Genomic DNA, 20,669 nt, shown 5'->3' with positions numbered 1-20,669 from the left:
CTAAATGCACATCCACCACATCACAGCTTACCTGCCATCGCCTTCTAGACAAAACTTGCTTCAGCATTGCTGTGCTGATGCTCTTGTTCGTTGGTGACTGCAAGACAAAAAGAGGGGAGTCACCATTAACCTAAGTGGAGACATAAATACAAATCTCTTGACACGTTGAAAAGTTTCAGGCTGGATGATATATTTTCTCACTGATAACTCACCTTGAACCAAGGATGACGAAGGCACTCGATGGCACTGGGCCTCCTAGGAGAGGGAAAATTATGCATATGAGAAAGGAGCGACTGCTCTTAAAAGAAATGAAGCGATGATAAATGATATGTATTCATATGTGATTATGATAAAAAATAAGCCAGTAATCTTGATGCTTACAGTCTGTCCACCACCAAAAGCTTGATGACAAATCCCTTGGCTTCCTTGCAGAGGTCAGAAAACATGCTCTCCTCAAACGCCACATTGTAGTTGCGGATGTTTAAGGCGGTGGCTCTGTCATTCTCGCCAGCAAAAGGAGACACACCGGTCAGGCTAAAATCAAAAATAAACACAATTATCAACAAATTAAACATATAGTTCTTTTGATTGCAATTTTACTGGAACTATCAAAGCACATACTCTCACAATGAATCTATATAACATACCAGAGGTAAGTGATGACACCAACAGGCCTGTGGGAGAGCAGGGCAGATGAATGACAAGTGGATATTCAGGAGCGAAACGAAAGCACAGAAAAGACAAAAGACGTTATTGTGTTGCAGATAACAAGGCAGGAGCCTGCAGTGTGTAGTCACTTCTCCATGCTGGAGAACAGGTGGCTCACCATATGTCTGTTGCTGTGGAGACGGGAGTTTGGTTAACAATCTCTGGTGCAACATATTCTGGCGTGCCGTATTTGCAGTAGTACTCCTCCGAAGCCTCCACTTTCATGGCATAGCCAAAGTCACAAATGCGGATCTGGTCACTCCCAGGACCTGCCATTAAAATGTTTTCAGGCTAGAGGAGGGGTGTATCCAAACACATCAATGTTAGGTACTTGTGAAAGAATAAATCAATCAAATAAATGCCGGGGGTGGGATGGACGGTTACCTTAATGTCAAGGTGGGCAATGTTTTTTTGGTGGAGATAACGAAGACCTTCCAAAACCTGCTGAATACTACAGCGGATCTGCAGAGAAAGACAAGGAGTGAACTTAAAAGTCATGTTACATAATGATGGCGCAGTGCAGTCAGCAGGAACACACAAACCTCCAGTTCCTTGACGCTTGTTTTTTTGGCCATTCTTTCCAGCAACTCCTCGTGACATCTTCACACAACAGTTGAGGGAAAAGAGAGAGCTGCAACTTGACTGCGCAGTCCAAGTGGTAGGTGCATGAGATATGAATTATAAATGAGCAAAACTCCCACACATCCTATCTCTTGCTAATTCCACTCATCGGCGATGAGTCAGAGAGAAAAGGCTGTGCTGTGCTTCATTCATGCCTCCAGGGGACTGTAGAAGACATTAGGATTAATGCTTTGGATCTTTAGTGTCCTTGAGATGCATTTAAGTGCACTTTTCTTCAGTAATAAAGCGGATCAAATTTGAAACAGTTCTGCAGGAAAGGCAGTGCCTTTTTGATGTTAAAGATATGAACATGTTTGCAACTAGCAATGTTTCCTATCATTGAGAAGCTGCAGTGAAAGGATACAGCTCTGTGATGAGCACCACCACGTTCTTCTTCTCAAAGGCATCGTGGAAATAGAGAATCCTCTCGTTGTCCAGCTCAGACAGCAGGTCCATCTCTCCGAGTGCCAAGGCTTTCCTCTTTCCTCGCGCAGAAATGAACTTGGCAGCGAACTCGGCCTTTCCCTTTTTCTGAGTCACCCTCTTCACGTAGGAGAAGGCACCCCTGCATCAAACAGTGGGTCGTGTTTTGGGTTTAATGAGTTACAAAAGACCTTTGAATAGTTTCACTGCATAGTGGAACACGGTGTCAAAAAAAAAAGATGCCAAAAAACATTTTAAGGGGGACTTGCTGCTTTTTTTTCACAATCATGCCAGCTGGAGCGATCTCATTAAAGGTCAAAGATGAAAATCTCACTGTCATCAGAGTGTGAAAGTTCATTAAATTCAATAATATCAGCTCCAATGTCGACTCACTGGCTTTGCTGAGCTTGCAACCTTCAGCAAATCCATGCAGCTTGATGCTAAAAGCTCATCAGTGGACCTCTGATCTTAGATGATTTTGCTCATATGTTCCAATTTCTGGCCATTATTTGACTCAGGTATTTGGCTTTGAAATGAATACCCTTCAACATGTATTATTTTAGGACAGATGTGACGCTGTTGGCTGTTCTTCCGAAAAGAACACACACCTGGCAGCCAATCACAATCAGGAATTATCTGGGGAAACAAAAGGAAAAGCAACAACACAAGGCCAAATTCTTGTGTTGGAGAAGTGATATTATTCGAGTTGAAATGAAAAAGTTTCAGCCAATGAATTAATGATCGTTTCCCTTTTCCCTCCATTGTTTAACGAACTTTCATTCCCCTTCTCTGCAGTTTGGTCGAATAAATCTGAATTCCATTTGTGTTTGCTGCTCTGCTTAAAAACCAAAAGCATCCTCTATTGGAAAACAGATTTTCCCGTCTTCCTATTTTGACATTCTGATTACAATCCACAGCAAATGTCTGTCTCCTCCGAGTCAGAACAAAGCGATTCATCTGTGGGCTAATGCATTCACTCCACTCAGGCTGGTGACTCATCTCTCATTTCTGTCTGCTGTTGTTCAGCAGGTGCGACTCCCCGCCCTCCCACTGCCCGACCCCTAGTGCTCAAACAGCCATTAAGGCCGATGTACTTGTGTAAAAGGATGCGAGACAGCAGGAGCGTGCGGCCAGTCATGCACACTCACCTCCCTATCTCTTTGTGGCTATCGTAGTAATCCGTCAAACGCCTCATCTTCCTCAGAATGGTTCCCTCGTCCTCCATTGGCTCCGCTGCTTCTTTTCGCTCTGCAGGGAGCACCGACATTTTTATGTGTGTGTGTGTGTTTGGATGTACATGTGTGCCAGCACAGCGACAGATGGTTTCATATTGTAGTCTCAAAACACCTTGTGGTCCCGCCCAGATGGTGTAGATTTAGAGGTGTAATTTTCAATAACAACTAGCTTTTACTGGTTTGTCCAGCAAATGCATATAATCTAACCAAAATGCGCAAGATCAACAGCGGATGCAAGAAAAGCTTGTTTTAATTTCTCATCAAATCACCATCTGAATACGAAAGTGATTTAGAATTTATCATGAATCAACGTTTGCGGCTCTTCCTTAATGCTGAATCTCACAGAATTCTAATCTTTTTTAGTGGGATCAATCTGTCTACATGCAAAGTCTGTTTGTGCACACAGTGTTGCTGATGTTTTGCTGGAGCGCAGACCTGTATGAACTGTGAGTTCAGCCTTGCAGGAGTTGGAGCCGGCCAGGTTCTTCGCAGTGCAGGTGTACACGCCGGAGTGTTCGGGGCGGGCGTTGAGGACAACCAGGGAATATTCTGGGTCATCGTACACAAATGTGAAGTGGCTGCTCTCAGAGAGAAGCACATCATCCTGCAACAGACCGATCGGCTATTAATATGGTTGCTGTGATTCCTGGCTTTTGGCTTTTGTGCTGCTCCACTGCAAAATGACCACAGAAAACACTCCATCTGATATCAAATTGCCTTTCAACAACTTCATAGATATTCTGGCACTGAAAAATAACTCCACTCTCAAACATCATACCTTATACCACAGAATATCTGGGTCTGGTTTCCCTTCAACCACAACAGCCAGACGGGACATCTCCCCAACGTGCACGTCCACGTCCTCCATGATGCTTTCAAATTTAGGAGGCACTACGAAAGAAAAAGAAATAAAAGGTGGCCACACGCAGACTGTAACATTGGAACACTGTGGACTGCACTTTCTGTACAGATATGAGACCAATTTTTACTTTTATGTTCTTTTGGTCAAAGTAAATAGATATCAAAGCCCCATGAGGACGTTTTATACACATTAATCCCAACGTTAATCCTAACAATGATGAGGCAGTCTTCATTTTAACACCATAAAGCCATATTTAGAGAAGCTATTCTAAAGTCATGAAACTTAAATTAAATTACATACAGCTCGCCCTTGTTGGTATTTACGGTAAATTCTTGGGATTCAAGCTGAAATGCTGAATTTATCACATGGTGCTGACCTGCCATGGCCAGCTGAAGCGTGCAGAGGTCGCTGCCAAACTGGTTGCAGGCCGTGACCACCAACTGGCCGACGTCTGTGCTTCTGACTCTCTGAAGCTTCAGGGTGTGCTGATCGTCGTCTGGCATGCTCATCTCATACATCCCCGGTTTGTTGACCAACGCCACTCCCCTCCTGGTGAGGACAGAGGCAATGCATCACAGTTGGAGCTACACACCAGAGGCTTGCATTGGAGTGATTTTAAACATGCACTGAAGTCTATAAACAAGCAAATATCTTGATGTGCGCTGACTTCAGTGTACGATGCACACTCGAAAGTGAAGACACGTATTAAAAGACAGCAAAAGTAATTTTTCTTGACACAAAGGTAGCAAAAAATAAATAACCAGGTAGCAAAGAACATCTCAAAGAGCCAGCAGACAGAGAACAAAGTGTTCCACCAAGAAACTGCAGAGGTCCACAGAGAACATGAGCTTGAACATCAAAATAAATTAAATTCCATCAAAGCAATGTGAACCACTGCACAGCGTTGCTTCTCAGTCCCGCTTCTCTGGTTCACATGTTCTATCCCAATTTATAAAACAGCCCCTGATGAGAATAGAAGCGGGATGAAAACCAGCAGTGCTCCGGCTCCAGAGAGACTTCATCTGCTGAGCTGTCTTTGTTTGAAATGAGCAATAAATCAGACACTGTCTCAGTATTTAAACAAAGATTCAACACTCATCAATTCAGCACCGGCTAATGCACGAGCTAGCATTTTCTTATTGTGCAGGCTGGTCTATTACTGCTTGCATTATCCTCTCTGTACACTGTCCTTCACATCCAGATGCGTAACTAAAGACTAACCTTTTCCAGGTGACAACTGCATGCACATGGTTCAGCGTAAGGGTGATGCTCGCAGGTTGGTTCTCAACCACGTAAACAATGTCCGGTTTGTCCAAAATGGCCGGTGCTTTCCTCAGATAGGGTCCTACAGGGTAAAAGATAAAACAGATTTCATCTCATTTATCATTTGAATATTATCTCTTTAAAATAGTTTCTTTGAACGTCATGCCTTCTTCAACCTTGTTACCTCTGTCCAGCAGCTGGACCAGGTCAGTAGAGGGTGATGGTTTGCTTGATGTCTTCCCGGTGGACGTCAGGACTCTGAAAGCGTAGCGGACTCCCTTGGACAGGGAGGTGACAGTGTAGCTGGTCTCCCTCAGGTTAGACGCCACGACAGACCACTGGATAGAGCCCAGAGGCTGCTGCTGGACCACATACAGCAAGGAGCCAGAGTCTGCAGACACATACGGTGCTTAGCTACATACTCTGGATGACAGTAAAACACACAGTGAGGTGCTTAAGATGCAGAGAGAAAAAGATTTTGTTTTGTTTTCAAATCTGTGCTGATGAGCTATGAAATCCAAAGGGGTTTAAAAACGTCTCAGAATGAAAAGAAAGCAAATAAACATCTACGACGTGCATGCTAGAAATAGTGTTTCCCTGCAAGTGTTTTATGTAAATTTATTTATTTATTTTTTATGAAGCCTTTCTCAAGACTGGAAAATCAATGTGTGATATTTAGGCCAAAGAAAAATCTAATTGGCATCAAAGGAACCAAATGAACGTACCAAATGAAGAGTCAAGCCTCTTCGGTCTCCTCCAGCTGAGGCTTATAGTTTTCCCTGTAATAGCCTCAATCATGGGAGGACCATCGGGGGGGTCGGGAACAATGTCTGTTTTCAAATGAATAAATACATCCATATTACATTAAAATTATTTGATTTTCTCAACTGTAGCATCGATGATTAAACCTCCTTCTCTACCTGTGACGTATAGATGTGCATAGCAGGCTGCTTTGCCCACTTTATTGGAGATGACGGCCTTGTAGACGCCCCCATGGGCGTGACAGGCGCTCCGAATGACCAGACTGTGGACATCCCTGTCTGAAGAACAGACGCACAAGTTTCTCATTGACTGTCTCGCCCCAATAATGGCTTTCGCTTGGTTTGTAATCGGGCTCTTTGCTTACACTGGGTCATTTTGCGCTCTTCGCTGCTCTCGATGCGCTTGCCGTTGTGGTACCAGCCGATGGTCGGGTAGGGCAGGCCCGCCACCTTGCATTTCAGCACCGCCTCTTTGCCTTCAATCACCTCCATGTCGGCCAGAGGTTTGACAAAGTCTGGCATGGTCCTCCTCTCCACCTCGCTCTCCAGCACCTCCGGCTCCTCGGGGATGGATGGCATCTTCTCCAGCTTGGACCTGGAGGAAGGGAGGAGAGGCTGTTTTTAAAAATCTGACAACGCACACCGAACGATTGATGCCCTCATTTTCTTTTTGTCATGTGCCTTTACTCTTTTTGAAGGATTTTCCCTTGGAAACAAAAATGTGTCTACTGACTTTTATCCTGACAGCGGCTCAGAGAGATGTTTTCCATATGAATCGCTTGTCTTACATGTGAGAGGAGATGGCCGCTCGAGGTTCTTGCATGTAGAGCTCCGCGGTGCATTCAGACTGTCCGTGGACGTTTTGAGCGACCACTGTGTAGAAGCCCTCTGTGTCGCTGCTCACGTGGGTGATGACAAGCGAGTGACGACCCCCTTCTTGAAGGATGCGAACATTATCACCCTCCTCCACTCTCGTCTCTGAGGGGACATTGAAGTGGAATATAATCATTTCCCCTGAGGAGTTCATAGCTGTGAGTTATCTAGAAAACCACACACCACTGGAGATTCTTACCAAAATGCATCCATGTGACTCGTGGAGCAGGTAGGCCGCTCACCTTACAGTCAAACCGGGCAGTGCGACCTTCGATGACCTCCAGGATGTCCAGCTTACGGGTAAACAGCGGCTCCTTGGATGGGGTGACCTTCAGGTTTGCACTTGAGGTCAACTCCTCTGTAAATGCAATGACACATCGCATCAAGTAACGATCAAACGGGTTTTGAATTATTATTTTACAGGGTAGAAAAGGCAGAAAAGGATGCAACCTTTGTATATTCATAGATTTGAACCAAAACAGATATGAATATATATTTTCCGTTTTCTCTTAAACAACAACAACGTTAAAAGCATTTGTAGTTCACCTTTGGCAGTGCTCAGCTTGCAAGTGTATGTTCCACTATCATCCTCGTGTACTGAATTCAACAGCAGACGGCACCTGGAAGATAAAACAAAACAACTCGTGAAATACTGACAGATAATTACTGGATTTTGGAGATCTAAGATGAACAGACAAAGGGATTTATTTAACCAACATTCTCCCAGTCTGGACACGTTCTCCACGTTCTCATACACTCAAAAAAGCCTTTATTTACACTGTTCGGCAAAACCACACTAATGCAATAAAGAGTTCAAAAGACACAGAGCAGACGTTTAACAACACACATAAACCCACCTCTTGCCATCAAAGTGCATTTTGCAGTTGAGCAACGCCGGCTGGATCAGCCTCCCATTGGACAGCCAGTCCACGTCGACATCTGGAGGTCCTGCGATGTGACACTCGAACATGGCCGACTCTCCGGCCCTCACCGCCACATCTTTTACCTCCCTGCTGATTCTCAGTGCCGTTTGTGCTGCAGCCGCTGCTAAAAACATAGAAAGAAGAGCAAGAAGGAAAGATTTAGAGACACTTGTTGCGATTCGACTCGACAGGTTCAGTTCTTCATCGCTCACCTTTGACCTCCACTCTGCACTCCGCTTGCTTGGTTCCGTACTCGTTGATGATCTTGCAGACGTACAGGCCCGCATCTGACCTCTGAGCTGAGCCGATTCTCATTTCACTGGTGCCGTCGTCTGTCTCTTGCACGGCGAAGCGTCCCGCTGTCTTCACTGTGATTCTGTCCTTCAACCTGGGTCAATATGAAGTGGCTGTCACAGCACTCAGGTGTTTAAAAGAGGGATGTGTGTGTGTGAGACAGGGAACAGTGACCTTGGGTTGAGGTAATGGCCTCAGATGTCTAGGAAGACATGTTTGCAATAAGGCTTTCAGGAAAGGTGTCTTACCAGTAAACCATGGGTTTGGGCTGCCCGCTGACCTTCACTGAGATGACGACATCTTGACCCTCAGTTACCCCCTGGTCACATGGTGCCACCTTTAAAGAATCAGGAGACTGGTTGATACTGAAAATAAATCACTGGCATAAATAATTGCTGGCTGCAGCCCTAATTCCAACACAAAAACCAAACACAAATAACCACAAAAACAGAGGAAAGCCTGGATTTTGAAGATGCGTTTCAGTTCATAAAATTGGATTCAAACTGTTACATCACATTGTGACATCACCCAATGTGGCTTCATCAACCTCTTCCTCCTTTCCTGACAATGGTGTGATGGAGTTAGATATTCTTATAATGCAAAGAGTGAAGGGATCCATCCACAGCCTCCACCTGGCCTCTCGCTGACTGTTTTGGATCAGTATCAGTCAGACGTAGAGATCAGATTTGAGAAACAAGCCGAGCTTTTGCCTGTGAGACCCTCCTACCTGAAATGAGGGAGGTTCTTTGAAGTGGACTCTTTTACTCAGAGCAGGTGAGTCCCCGAGCTCCATCGCCTCCTCCTGAGGGCTCAGATACTCCTCGTCTGACTGGGTCGGACTGCTGACTTCCAAGGCCCCAGCCGGTCTCCCACATTGCATGTGGGTTGGCTCTGGAAGAAACAGAGAGTGATGCTGGACATCAGCATAAGCACACATCAGCTACACCTAATTCACTTTTTCTCGAGTTCATGATAAAGTCAACTCTGATTCGCACACTTCTTAATTTGTGTAATTAAGTGGCAATCTCTTTGAAATATGGTTAACACGGCATAGGGTGGCTTGTTAAACCTTTCCATGGGAACAGTCTGTCAGGGCTCTGATGTTTACAGTCTTTGCTTGCTTTTCTCCAGATTAGTACCTTTGCCAAGTTGAACAGTTGGCAACACAGAGCGAGGAGTTAGATATGAGTTTGCCACGTGCGCCCACATACACACACACAGAGCACAGGGAGCTCTCTGAAGTGACCATAACTGAACAGATAATGAATTAATCCCTTAATCCCTGACCCAATCATTCGCTTATTCCCATGGAGTTCCAGAGCAGACGTTGTGTCTGGACTCCTGGCAGCTTCGACTAAAGTCAGAATTAATTCAGCGCTGGATAGAGAAGAACAAAGCGACACAGTGCCTCTCTTTACATTCTGCTGTCTTTCTTTCTCTGCTTTGCTGCTTTCTTTTCAACTCTGCTCCTCACTTTTTCTGTACAACCTAAAACTCAGACACAAGCAGATAACACTGCGACAACAGGAAATGAATAATATCCGTCAGTGGAGCAGAATTAAAACACGTCCTCCTTTGAGGAGAAAACAACAGCAGAGTGGCCAGATGAATGTGCTTAAGTGCTGCTATTAAACTGACTTGGTCTAAAAAAAAAAAAAGGAAGCAGGATCATCTGCTGTAAAGTGCAAGTGGAAAAAGTCAAAAACAGGCTCGTCCACATGCACAGACGCTAAAAACACATGTAAACCGAAGCATGTATGTAAGGAATGACTTGCAGCAATAAAACATTAGATTTAGAGATCTCCTCTTTACGGGAAAACACAAATTATTATGCTTCAGCAGGGAGGGATTCCAACGAGCTGTCATCACGCTGTTTTTAAAAAGGAAAAATAATAAAATAACCTACCTAGAGTCACATCTCTGAGCAGCGTCTGAGCACCAGGGGATAACTCCCGGGAGTATTTACATAAACCTGCCAACTCTTACACAACTGCTGCATAGTCTGAGCCAGCTAACCTTGCTTTTCAGTCTCATCCTCTGCTCTCTCCTCTGCTTACCATCACTCTCATGTCCATGTTCTCTCACATTCCCGACATCCTGATGCTCACACAGGAATGTCTGGGAAGTTGAATGTTGTGTCGCTTCATTGAAGTTCTGGTGAATTTTTATTTCTTTAACCAGACTCCACAGAGGATGGCGGTACTGTCAAATGACAGAAACTGAATAAACAGCTGGAGAATGGTAAATTTATTTGATGTTTTATGCAGAAATGAAAGAGAATGCAGCGTTAATCTCCTTCACCACATTGAGCTTTGACATCCTTTGTTGCGTATACATCATTCTCTCTCTCTATTATGGCGTGCCCTGCCAAAGCCCCTCTGTTCCCAGCTAAACCAGCTAAAATGACTCACACAATCCCCCACCGCATTTTGACAACTGCAAATCCGAGCCCTGTGGCGTGAAATCTAGACAGATGAAAAACTCCATGATTGCAGCAGTAATCTCACACGGGGACATAAAGCAGACTGCAATTACTTGAGCGAACAAGAGGGCGGCTAAAAATACTCCTGCAAGTTAGACTCCGCTGGCCTAATATGGCAACACAGGGCCCGTGCTGCTGGTGAGACAGTACCAGAGTGCTCGCTCACATTTGTTGACAAAAGTAGGGAAGCGCAGGTTGCATTTACATGAGCTGAATCGACACTGCGGGAGAGGTACAAGCCTCCACACACACCGTACAATATAAACACACACATCCACTGCAGGCGCATTTGTAACAGAAATCTTTTCCAAAAGGAATATTTATTTTGTTTACTCCCCATCCTGAATGCCATGCCTGCCTTTAAGACTCAGGAGACCTTTGTGTGACGGGGCAGGCCTGCGTTTTCAATCCGCACTGAGGGGAGCTCAGCGCCGTTAAGAATTAATGGGTTGCCATGGCAACTATATCGCTGCAAGCGAGGAGCCCCGGTCGGGATGCTGAGCTTCAGCAGGCCTTTGTAGTCATTAAGACAGAATGTCAGGCGGAGGAGGGCTGGCAGTGGATTAAAGCGAGTTTGCGTGTGAGTCAACATGTTCATGTATTTCAAGGAGAGTGTTGTTTTCATGTGCCTCAACATCTCTCTCTTCATTTAAATTGGCGCTACATGCTTGTAAATGTGTCGCTGCAGCACCAAATCTAAAAGGCAAATCCCTTTACATGCAGGGATATCCTTGCATCTCGGGCCCCGTCTCACCTGATTGGATATAGAGTGTGGCGCTGCAAGATGCTCTGCCCGCGGGGTTGACAGCTGTAACGCAGTACGACCCTGCGTTGTTCGGCCTCATCTGCTTTATCACCAGACTGTGTTTCTCACCCTCGGCCTTAACCACATGGAGGGCATCGCTCCGTATCTCCACATTATTCTTCCTCCATGTCACTGAGGAGGCAGAGAGAAAAAAAAAAAAACACATTCACACAGATGACAAACACCCATTAAAACCTCCCACAGAAAAAACAGATATAGCACAATCCACCTTAGTAAGATGTGTAATGAATACAGCTCACTGGTTTTGCTCTTCCTGCAGAAAAACATCTAGATTTTTCAAAAGATGGTTTTTAAACAGATTTTACGGATTTTATTTGCCCACATAAACACTGTGTTTTCTGCTGCGGGAAGGCACTACTCGCAGTATGTATTCAGTCGGTTCCAGCCTAAGAAAACAGTAAATATAAAAAATAAGGAATTCATTCAACAAAGTTTATTAATTAAAATACTATATTCAGCTATAATCTTTACTTGTGAAACAAATGCTATCTTTAAAATTAAGTGTCAGTGGGAATTTTGAAGCACTGTCTATTTGTTATAATGTGATTTTCATTTCTTCATTTAAATTAAACACAAAACCAGCATGTTCTGAGCTGTACCTGTCGGGGGCGGGCTCCCCGTCACGACACATTTCAGAACGGCCTCGGCGTCGCCGGATGCCGTGGTGTCTTCCAGGGGCCTGTCAAACCGTGGGCCCTCTCCTGGCTCCTCATCAGCTGACAGGTAGGAGTCATCAGATGAGCCCCCTGAAAACGACAGGTCAGTGCGAAAAGTGTTTAAAGTTAGGATTTCAATCGACACAGTTATGTTTCGGCTGTTTGTTCACCACTGCTTTGGCTTGTGACCCTTTAAAAACTAGAAAGACCCACCAAAAAAAGATACTTCCATATGCTCACAGCTTATAAAAGACTAAATCCTAATAAACTAAGTGACTGATGGACCCTGTACTCGAGGGAATTTAACAATGCACTGCTTATAAAACCCATCACAAAGACCTTATTAAAAACTTCTTCTTCTTCCTCTTGTCTCAGAGTGGAAACAGCGAATCAGTCATGTGAGTTAAATGTTTGCTATGTGAGCAGCTTGTGGCCATTAAGGGAACTGCCTCATGACGCAGTTGTGCATTGGCTTCAACATTCGTCCCTGGTGGCTGCTGCTTGTTTCGGCTTAATTTTACTCAATTAACTCAACAAAAGCACTTCATCAATAATCATCACAAAATATGTCCTACCTTCCTCTGGAGATCTGGGTTGAACAGAACGGCCCTTCTTGCTCTTACGAACTTTCCCCTCTTTCCTTCTGGCCTTGGTTCCCTCATCCCTGTCTGCAACACATTCTGTCTCCATGGGTTCATCCTCCACCAGGATAGTGGGGATGTTCACTTTCAAGGCCGGAGACGTCCGACCCACCTCCGCCTTTCTCCTTTTCAGGAGAGGACTGATGGAAGGAGTGGGTGATGGGGTGAGCCGGGGGGGCTTGGGTGGATACTGGGACCCGGCTTCCCTCACAGTTACTGGGGATGCTCTCTTTCCATGTGGGCTTGGCGATCGAGGGTCTGCTTTTTTGTCCATCTTTGTGTCCCTCTTTGAGTCCGTCCCCACATCTCTGAAGGAGGATTTTTGAGATGTGGCAACAGTGGCGTCTTTGTCAGCTGCCGGAGAGCTTTGTTGGGTTTCCCTGTGTGCAAAGACGAGAAAACTGTTACGTAATACTGATAATCTTGGAATAAATATTCAAGCAGGGTAAAAAATTTCAATGTTGCATCCATTGCTGTGAAATAGTGACTCTTACAAAGTCAAATACACAAGACACACGTAATTATGATTTTAAAAGCACACAAATTCACCAGGAAAGATAATTCTCCAAACCTGGTGAGGCTTGTCCTTGTGGCTGTTGGCAATGGTTGTCCTGGTAACTGGTGAACTGGTGCTGTCTCCATGGTAACGCAGATTTTCCCTGCGCTTCCTCGTGATGAGCCATCCGCTGGTTTCCCCAGTGAATCTGGCTGTGTCATCTTACGCTTTTCAGAGTTGTTACTTTGACTCCCCAGACCTTTGCCTTGGGCCTGCAGAGAAAACTCTGATGTGCTGCTCCCTTCCCTCTCCCCAAATTTTCCATCCTGCACCGCTCGTTCCCTCGCCTCCAACTTTTTAACCACTTGGGGAGGGATGGGCTCCAGTTTCCCTGTGGTCAGCCTCTCTTTCTGCGACAGCTGCTCAGTGGAATATGCCTTCTTCAAGCTTGGTTTCCCCACAAGTTTCTTGATCCTCTGCAGCTCTTCGGCGAACTTGCTCTGGTAGCTCTGGACCCTCTGGGAGTAGCTCGTCTTGTCCTCTAAAGAAGAGGCCCGTTGCTTGAACGCCGCCCTCTTGTGAGCTGCGCCCTGCAGGATTCGGTCGTCCTCTTTGCTGGGGCCTTCTTTCTTCTTTCTGCTGTCATCCAAGTCGAATGAAGCTGCTCGTCCAAAACCAGATGCTGAACCAGATCCGACGCCCCCGTGCAGATCCGCACTAGCCCTTCGCTCCTCAAAAGCACGGACCTTGTCAAAGATCTTGGGCCCAGCACGAGCCAGTTTGGGTGTCATGACAGCACTGTTAACAGTGGGTGCCTGGTCTGTCTTATAAGACTGGAGATCTGAAGGTTTAGTTTTATCCAGGTCTTGGTTTGGGGTATTGATGTTGTTTTTGTGTGTACTGGGAGGTGGCTGGGGAGCAGACAGGGGGGCATGGGGGTGGGGCTTCTGTGATTCATCAGCTGTTCGAGTCCTAGAGGTGCGAGGATTGAGGGGAAATGGAGGAGTGAAGTTAGAGCTCTAGCGCAGTTGCTGTAGGTGTTGGACGAGTAATAAAGACTCCATTTGAGTCATTTTGTCTCGTTGTTTTTTCATAGTCACCAGTGAGTTCCTTGTGTTTGTCTGTGCTCTTTGTGTCTCATTTTCAGAGAGCAACATGGTAGACAGTGTAAAATGAAATGGCAGAGAAAATAATGTTGTCCACATGTAAGATTTCTTAAGAAGTTCTAAGGAACTGAATCGAACTGTGGTGAAGTGGAAGACACTCTAAAAACAGTAATAATTGGAAATTGTAGGCATGTTGCAGCAACAAAAGTGCAGATTTACAACATGAGCTCTTACAAAATGCCAGAAAAATACCCCTGCTTTAACTTCAAATACAAAAACATCATGCCTAAAAAGAACCCGCAAATCACATGATCATTACTTTGTGAGAACATTCATGCTAATATTAGCTTGGATCAAAGCCAGCAACCCATGCATGCCACAGCAAACCTATAAAGACGTGGTGTTAATCCAAAAGTGACGGGCTGCTCTAGAAAACATGCAGTGGGTAAAAAGAGTAATCACAGTTTTCAGAAGTGCTGAATAATACATATTAGCAGATTGTACCATTGTGTCCTCTCTAATGGCTATAAGAAATATTAATGACACTTTATAAAACTTGAAAGCAAACCACACTCACAGCAATAAAAGCAATGAGTCAAAGGAAAGCGTGGTATCAAAATAAAAGTATGAAAAAAGCTTGAATATATGAAATAAGAGTAAAAATAATGAATCACTTTGTAACTTATAACATATGGAGCACAATTTTTGTGAGTTGGGTCGATGGAGGATATAATGTCTTGTCTTATGTGTCAGTTTTCTTTGCAATTTGGGGTTTGTGGCCAGTCTTTCTTGTTTTTAGTGGAGTCCTTAAAGTGAAATGCCATGTGCTATAACGGCATAGAAAATGTTCTCCCTCTGTAGAGGCTGAACATGCTCCCATAGTAGTCGCTGCCTACAGAAACACTTTCCTCTGACCCCTGAACAGGTCGAGCCAGGTTAGCGTGAGAAGCCCGGATCAGTGGTTCCACACCCAAGTGACGGACAGGGGGGGCCCCCTCAGCGGGAGCCCCGCCGAGGGCTTGCCTGGCTGGGTTCGTGGGGTCCAAGTGGGGCCCCGGAGGGCGGGAGCCCAGAGCACGGAGCTCTCGCTCCACCACAGGGTCATAGGCGCCAGGGAGGGTCGCCCTGCGATCTGAAGCATCTGGGTTATAGTCCATCATCCCTCCTCCCTCACCTGGAGAAGGACAGGAGACAAAAAAGAGAGAGAGGAGGGAGATGTAAGTTTAGCCACCACATGTGACAAAGAAACATCAATTCCTTTCAACTACAGACAGAGGTTGTTTGGAATAAGAGGATAAGTCTGATGTTATTCTCAACAAATCCAATGAAAAGATCAAAACCAAAAATGTGTTAGTCTGTCCGTATGACGTACCTCATCTGTTCCTCTCAAACCCGAGCCCACTGGTTCCTCCTGAAGAAGCTAATCTCGCATACGACCCACCAATCAGCTTGATATTTTTTGTGCACCTTTATGACTACATGCTGAAGGACCTCTTTCATTGCACAGCAGGACAGTGCATGTGGGATTGACTCAAAATAAACTGCAGTGCCTGCGACCATTGTAATGAAGGAACATGTCATCCACAGCAACAGTGTGACTCACTGATGTGTTTTTAATAGTTTTTGTCCAACAACGGAGCTCTATGGCGCAGATGGAAAAGATAAAGCAGGCTTTGGTTACAGAGGCAGTTAAGATCGATTCATTGTTGGTTTTGGTCTTAAAGGATAAATCTGGTGATATTCTATGAGACAGATGGGAGGATAAGCCTTGTTAAGACGTTTGAATCGTGTTAATTGAAAGGTCAATCAACTGTCAGGCTTTTTAATGAATTATGAAAAGGTGGATCATGTGTATTAAACCTTTAAGTCTATCTTTGTTTAAAGTCACACCTTTTGTGAATTGAATATTGTATTGGAACACACTGAGGCTCTGAATTTAATTTCCAGACATTCCTCTTTTTGAGGCATAAACTAAATAAGACAGTGTGCATAACCAAGGCTTATACTTTGTTTTAATGTATTTTCTTTGTTACATATATAATACCTGATATTCAAACTAAAATGCTAAAGAAGATTAACTAATCAACTGAAAGATTCATCAATAAAAGGAGCAAAAACCCTGAGCTGGTAGAAAACAACCTGATGTAAAACAGACATTATTTAGCACAAAAAAAAAAAAAAAAAGGATCAGATGGATAAAGAGTGTATTGATTGCTTAAAAACAGGAAATGAAACAGAAAGTGTGAGGGCTACGCTGCGGAGCGTGCACCACTTAAAGCGATCCTCCCCCATCGCAAATCAGGTAATGACTGACATTTTAGTGATGAGCAACAGACAGGGATGCTTCGGCAGCGAAAAGAAAGAGCAGTCAGCATCTCCGGCTAACGACGGAAACCTTGAAACAGCGATGGTGTCGAGGATATAAAACGACAGACTCCTGTTGCAATCACAAATGATACTGACTCAGCGCCACAATCAGAAAGCAGCCTATATCACTTCCTCATGAGGCGTTTCATCGAGCAAACCATCACACACTTCAGGGCTTTGACATATTGAGCTTCAAAATACTGCTTTCATTTCCCTGTGAGCCAACCGGGGTCGCGCTTTTCATTCTTACTTGACGGCAGAACAGGCTTTTAGTGCTGCGTTTTGAAGCTAATGGAGAGCGTAATTTGCTCTCACACATGTCCACAGGATCTAAACGGCGTCCATCTGGAGGGACGCAAACCCGAATGTTCTCTTCAAGAAGAAAACGCATTGTTTTTAACAAGGCATTCTAGTTTTTGCATGCAGCTGAGGCAACCAGAGTCTGTTCCTTGAAGAGAACAAATGATGTATCACCTCATCCCTCCCTCATTTGATATTCTCTTTCTATTTTTTTTTTTTTTTGTTTCTTGTCTCTAGAGGGACGTGATGAGGGCGTAGTCAGCCCGCCAACACGAAAGCTTGGAAAGTGCAAACACTGTGTACGAGCGAGGGAAGAATATAAAGTTTCTTTGTGGTACGGGAGAAGGGTGTCAATATTTCTGATCTATATTCAGACATCTTGTTGCCTGGTTAGGAATGGATGGTGAGGGCATGCAGGTTCTCTGACGCCAATGCAGCAGCACCACTTTAGCAAATTGGTAAATACTGTTTCAGGAATTCTTTCCTGTGCAACACTGACAGGAAAAGCACATTAGGTTATGATTGGTTAACGTCTGCCAGTCAAGGAAATCTGTTTTGTTTGCATTAAGAGATCACGAGTGAGTGAATGTGACATTTCTTTGGCCCCCTTCTTGTCTTTAGGCTTGATGAAATAATCATTTTAGCTCTCTTGTTTGAATAATCTTGTTAAATATCTTGTCTGACCAACAGTCCAAACCACAAAAATACTCATTTTACAAAGCCATAAAATGGAGAAAAAGAGCTAGTCCTCACCCTGGAGAAGCAAATGTTCGGCACTTTTGCTTGAAAGAACAACTCAAATGATGAATCACCAAAATAGCTGCCTGTGATTCTTTTGGTCAATCAATTGATCAACGAGCCCACTGATTATTTCAGCTCTCCGAACCTGTATGTCAACAGTCCAAATAGCGTGCAAATGAAATCTCACTGACGACATGGCATGACAAGTCTCATATCATAACGAATTACTGAGTGAGTGAATCTGAACATCCACTTACTGAATGCACTGAAAGCTCCATCTCAGATAACCAACACAGCTCGGTTTAAACTTAACGCTCGGCATTTATATCCTTATTGGATTCTGGCAAAGTACAAAACATGCAATACAGTGAAATGACTGGAGCCATTAGCTTCAGCATTATTTATCCGGCCTCAGTTTTCGAGGCTGTATGTTCCCTGTGGAGCCACACAGTCAGATCCAGACCTGAGACAGGTTTCCTGCTGGAAACTAGGGCAGTGTGTCACACAGTTGCATCACACCATGAGGGATTCATGCATTCTGCCATATCGGATTTTATCCAAGGCACGTCTTTGGCCAAGCTGATAACAACCCTCCATTAAATCTATCAATGCGCATTGAATCATAATTTTGTAGAAGTGTGTTTTTGGCAGCGATGTTGGTGCTGCAGTAAATCATACTACCACCTCATAAATAAGGTTTAAAGAGCTGCTGAATATGTGCATGCTGCACATTCTTTTCGCTGTATAATCTTTTTTGCAACTATTGCAACTATAAAAATACACATTTAAAGAGACGCTGAAATGTCAGTTTTGAAGAGCTAATCTGGGAAGTGCTAAAATTGTGCATGAGCATCAGCGAGACTTTCGGTGTAATACCTGAAGGTCCTCTCCGTCCAGTCTTGTCTTGGTGCCTCCCGGGCCCTTCTTTGGTTTCCATCTGAGGTTCTGTGGTCTCATCCTCTGTGGTCTCAGAGTCTGAAATGAAGAGATGTAAAACACAGAGGTGAGTTAAGATGGAGAACGAAGGTGGAATTGCAGGAAAAAGAAACTGAGGTGGAGGAGAAGAGCAGGCTGAAAACAACAACAGAGTCCCAGTGAAAATGACATTTCACATTTACTTAGCGGCACAGAGTTTGATGGGTCCTTGAAAAGAGCCGCGGAGAGCCCCCGGAGTGAAATAAATGGGCTGAAGCTGAAGCGTGACATGAAGCCAGCTGCGGCTTATAAAAATACATGGCTGATACATGGAGGGGAGGGTATGTATAGATGCTCTTCCCTCGGGTTTGGATCCATTTGACTTTGGTCACAAAACAGCAGGGTGAGCTTAGTTTCTTTATTTAGACTGGTCGCTTTATTCCTTTTATTTTTACTTTATTCCATTTTGAACCACTATAAATGTGAGCCATGACACGTGACAAATTCACAGTGCTTCTTAACCAAAGCGGCTTTAAAATTCAATGAAGCACAAAATGGTCAGAAAGATCTACTAACTAAAATTTGACTCGATTTCAAAATTATGAGTTGATTACTGGGTAACCTTTTCAAAGGATCAGCACACATGAAACAGCATGAACTGATATTTCTGTGCGAAGAAGAAAATGCCAGCCATTTAGAGAATGAACTCAGGAATGAGACACAGTCACAGAAAGCCATGTGCCCGCAAGAAGAAAGATGGACAACATTCATTTGACTGTGGTCTTGATTTTATGAGGAACATTCAAAAACACAAGGAGAAGAGACAAATGCGGGGGTGTGGTGGGAGTGTAGTCAAATAAAATATGACGAGGAGCACTGATTTCTCGAGGAAGCTGAAAACACAACGAAAGGAAAAGGACGGCGAAACAGAAACCACAGACAGGGTCAACGCAAACCGCCTGAAAGCACCTCTCTGTGGCTGAGATCACGCTGCATCAGCAGGGTGAACACATGAGGCCGTGCGGGGACGGATGGGATGAGAACAAAGAAGAGTGAGCTAAAGATGAATCAAGGCAGGCAGGTTTTTACCATAGCTTTGCTTTCGGCAGGAGCGGAAAACTTCGCTTCCATAGTGGCAGCAAGAGAGGGCAGACGGGAGAGCACCGTTACTATGGAAACCAGCATCTCTCTCACCCACACGACCAATCCTCTTCGTACCCATTAGCGTCTAAAATCACCAGCCAAACTGCTGGGTGGCTGACAGATATGTTTACTGGTTAGAGAGCTCGTGGAGGAGGAGGACGACAACCACAAAATAGGTTGCACCTCATTGCGCCTCACATCAAGTCAGATCCTGATTAGATAATTCCGGAAGGTTCCGCCTAATGATAAGAAAGCCACTGTAACATGAACAATCACCATTAGCTCATTACATTGCGAGCAGCATATGTGCTCTTTCCTGGGTGTGGGTATGTAGATCCACCCGTCTGTGCCAAATGGAGTGAAACGGCTTGCACACCAGGCGAGGGAAATCGACTCAGCGATGTAATAATGAGGGAATATATTTCATACTGTATAGCTTGTATTGTAATGTGAATATGATTTGGAGTCAAGTATGGCAAGCCTCTAGTTTTGGCTTAGATTGCGCAAATATTGCCAAATATTATATCACAAGCCATCGAGGCCAGACATTATTCACTCAAGGATTTTATGCAGAGAGGTAACAGCGTGATGAGAAAAATATTGCTTTGTGGGGGTGGATGTACAATAATAAAACCCACTCTTATTGTAAGCAGTCAAGCAGTAAATACATAGACTAAAGAAATACAGATGCTCTACAACAACAGCTTTCATATATAAAGGAGTTATTACAGGAGTAAATCAAAGTGAAGCACATGCTGTCAAAAGCTAAAACAGAAACAAAACAAGGGGAAAAGGCCTAAGAAAACCATACGGTGGCAACAGTTCAGATTTTTAACAGAAAATCACAGAAGAGACTACGACAGCATTGAGTAGAATTGGTGTAAAGCTCATACTGACAACACACCATGGGTAAATCTGCCAAATGTCCGTGTGGAATGCCCAGTCCTCTGAAACAAGATACAGAGTACAATACATTATTCAACAGTAAACACAAGCAAAGATTCTGTTTTACACAAAACACCAGAGTGCAAAC

General features: G+C 44.3%; 2 protein-coding genes across 3 annotated transcripts in view; both read right to left on the bottom strand.

The window, feature by feature from the left end:
- The window catches only part of LOC143316197 (striated muscle preferentially expressed protein kinase-like), a 24,049-nt gene extending 10,042 nt beyond the window's left edge, over window positions 1–14,007 (bottom strand). The window contains exons 1-28 of the mRNA XM_076723979.1: window positions 13,140–14,007; window positions 12,503–12,948; window positions 11,871–12,017; window positions 11,200–11,382; window positions 8,691–8,854; window positions 8,212–8,300; window positions 7,882–8,057; window positions 7,604–7,793; window positions 7,293–7,366; window positions 6,946–7,104; window positions 6,662–6,851; window positions 6,239–6,468; window positions 6,033–6,152; window positions 5,838–5,942; window positions 5,297–5,503; window positions 5,071–5,194; window positions 4,226–4,398; window positions 3,766–3,878; window positions 3,423–3,591; window positions 2,901–3,000; window positions 1,694–1,894; window positions 1,251–1,308; window positions 1,093–1,170; window positions 827–999; window positions 648–674; window positions 382–534; window positions 213–255; window positions 32–97 (exon numbers count right to left, since the gene is read on the bottom strand). Of these exons, the coding sequence (XP_076580094.1) occupies window positions 32–97; window positions 213–255; window positions 382–534; window positions 648–674; window positions 827–999; window positions 1,093–1,170; window positions 1,251–1,308; window positions 1,694–1,894; window positions 2,901–3,000; window positions 3,423–3,591; window positions 3,766–3,878; window positions 4,226–4,398; window positions 5,071–5,194; window positions 5,297–5,503; window positions 5,838–5,942; window positions 6,033–6,152; window positions 6,239–6,468; window positions 6,662–6,851; window positions 6,946–7,104; window positions 7,293–7,366; window positions 7,604–7,793; window positions 7,882–8,057; window positions 8,212–8,300; window positions 8,691–8,854; window positions 11,200–11,382; window positions 11,871–12,017; window positions 12,503–12,948; window positions 13,140–13,855 (4,674 nt within the window). The 5' untranslated portion in view covers window positions 13,856–14,007. The remainder of the gene's footprint in view (window positions 1–31; window positions 98–212; window positions 256–381; window positions 535–647; window positions 675–826; window positions 1,000–1,092; window positions 1,171–1,250; window positions 1,309–1,693; window positions 1,895–2,900; window positions 3,001–3,422; window positions 3,592–3,765; window positions 3,879–4,225; window positions 4,399–5,070; window positions 5,195–5,296; window positions 5,504–5,837; window positions 5,943–6,032; window positions 6,153–6,238; window positions 6,469–6,661; window positions 6,852–6,945; window positions 7,105–7,292; window positions 7,367–7,603; window positions 7,794–7,881; window positions 8,058–8,211; window positions 8,301–8,690; window positions 8,855–11,199; window positions 11,383–11,870; window positions 12,018–12,502; window positions 12,949–13,139) is intronic.
- The window catches only part of LOC143316198 (striated muscle-specific serine/threonine-protein kinase-like), a 19,179-nt gene continuing 12,467 nt past the window's right edge, over window positions 13,958–20,669 (bottom strand). The window contains exons 2-5 of one of the 2 annotated variants that reach the window (XM_076723981.1): window positions 20,541–20,583; window positions 19,583–19,612; window positions 18,455–18,553; window positions 13,958–15,344 (exon numbers count right to left, since the gene is read on the bottom strand). In XM_076723981.1, coding sequence (XP_076580096.1) covers window positions 14,998–15,344; window positions 18,455–18,553; window positions 19,583–19,612; window positions 20,541–20,583 — 519 coding nt within the window. In that variant the 3' untranslated portion in view covers window positions 13,958–14,997. The remainder of the gene's footprint in view (window positions 15,345–18,454; window positions 18,554–19,582; window positions 19,613–20,540; window positions 20,584–20,669) is intronic. The other variant, XM_076723980.1, reaches the window with a different exon arrangement.

This window comes from Chaetodon auriga, chromosome 23 (assembly GCF_051107435.1).
Source record: "Chaetodon auriga isolate fChaAug3 chromosome 23, fChaAug3.hap1, whole genome shotgun sequence".
Classification (NCBI taxonomy): Eukaryota; Metazoa; Chordata; class Actinopteri; order Chaetodontiformes; family Chaetodontidae; genus Chaetodon; species Chaetodon auriga.
Note: the sequence above shows the minus strand (reverse complement) of the source record. Positions and strands in the feature narration are given on the sequence as shown.